At 35.9% G+C, this 1541-nt stretch overlaps 1 protein-coding gene across 1 annotated transcript; it reads right to left on the minus strand.

Moving 5' to 3' along the window:
* Window positions 1-654: 654 nt before the first annotated feature.
* Window positions 655-1536, minus strand: LOC108690159 (protein hunchback-like; the record flags this gene model as incomplete). Its single annotated transcript, XM_018197320.1, has 1 exon — window positions 655-1536. A coding segment is annotated over one exon (882 nt), but the record flags the coding sequence as incomplete, so codon positions are not given.
* Between the last annotated feature and the right edge of the window lie 5 nt (window positions 1537-1541).

Below are 1541 nucleotides of genomic sequence, written 5' to 3' on the forward strand. Positions count from 1 at the left end.
CTGGTTTGAATACCTGTCCGTCCCCAGAGCCAATTCAAAGATCGCCAGTCCAGATATCAACTCAAAGATCGCCAGTTCAGATATCAACTCCAGTCACCTCATTCTCTAGTCATAGCTATTACGTTGAATAATTTGTTTAATGAAATGAACAATGAGAACAGAATAAATCCAAACATTAACGAGCAATTGTCGCTTGATGAAATAATCCGTTTAACGTCTTATCTCGCTTTTTGTTCCAAAATATCGCAACACGTTTAAACATAGATGATAAAGAACAAGGGCAGACTTCCCGTTTATTGTGCAAAATGCTTATAGATATTTATTCAATGATATAGAACACGTAGCTAACAACTGATGCCAATGATCATCTTTCTGCTAAGATCTTTCTGCTAAAGTAATCCCTCAACGTCGATGTTCCGATTCCCAATCGGATGAAAATATGAGTCTAGATCAGTCCACAGTTTTCGGCTAATGACGCCAAAATTAGAGGGCAATATTACATTTATAAAATATTTTTTTAAATATTTTTTTAAATATATTTAAATAGGAACTAATTTACCGATGATTTGTACATGTCTCTAATTAATACATTTATATTCTGACTAGATTAGTTTACTTCTCTTCCTAAGTAATCTATATGGCATGCCATCTTTTTTATTCATGTTTTGTTTGAATGAGGTGTAAAAAGAATGTAATTTGATCTGTGCACTTCCGATCGCACACTGCACACGTGAAAGGGCTTTTAACTTTGTGAAAACTCATATGTACTGCGTACATGATCTCACTCGCAAAAATAATGCAACAATGGTAACAAATAAATGATGTTTTATATATATTTATATTATGTATCATATTTGTCTCCTGGAGATCAGATTGACTTGCCGTTAGAAGTGAAAGAGAGGATTCCGTACAGGTTTGATCTATATTTTGGGTTTGCGTGACGTTGTCGTCTATGTGAAATTTTTTCTCACTTATTGTTATTGTGGGATATTCTAACTTTACCGCTTTGCGCTTACGTTTTGAAAAGTTACTGATGGTGGCCAACTGTGATTGATTTTGTTTTTTTGTCATTGTGGACATACTAAGATCCAATGGCTGATCCGTATTTGAATCCGGCAAGTCTAAGATCGTAGTTGATGAAATTGGAATTGATAAAACCGAAGCTGACGGAGTTGAAATCGATGAGATCGGGTGAGTCATTCTTAAATTTGTCGGTATATCTTCGATGGTTTCTATCAGTTCTTTCTTTTCTTCTACAAACGTCTTTCGTCTGGGTCCGCGTTTATTACCGTAAACGTCGATAGTAGCGAATGGATTTGGCGAACCGTCTGGATTCAATACCAAGCCTGGTTGATGCTTACTATCTTTTAGGTGTTTTTTCATTGCATTGCAGAATTTAGTCTTGTACAAGCAGTTACCGCAATTGTACTGGTAGACTTCGGAGTGCGTTTTCATGTGACTAGTTAACATCGATTTACTCACGCATGCATACGAACATTCTGAGCACATGTATGCTTTAAAATCATCATGAGCACTAAACC

This window comes from Atta colombica, unplaced genomic scaffold (assembly GCF_001594045.1).
Source record: "Atta colombica isolate Treedump-2 unplaced genomic scaffold, Acol1.0 scaffold296, whole genome shotgun sequence".
Taxonomy (NCBI): Eukaryota; Metazoa; Arthropoda; class Insecta; order Hymenoptera; family Formicidae; genus Atta; species Atta colombica.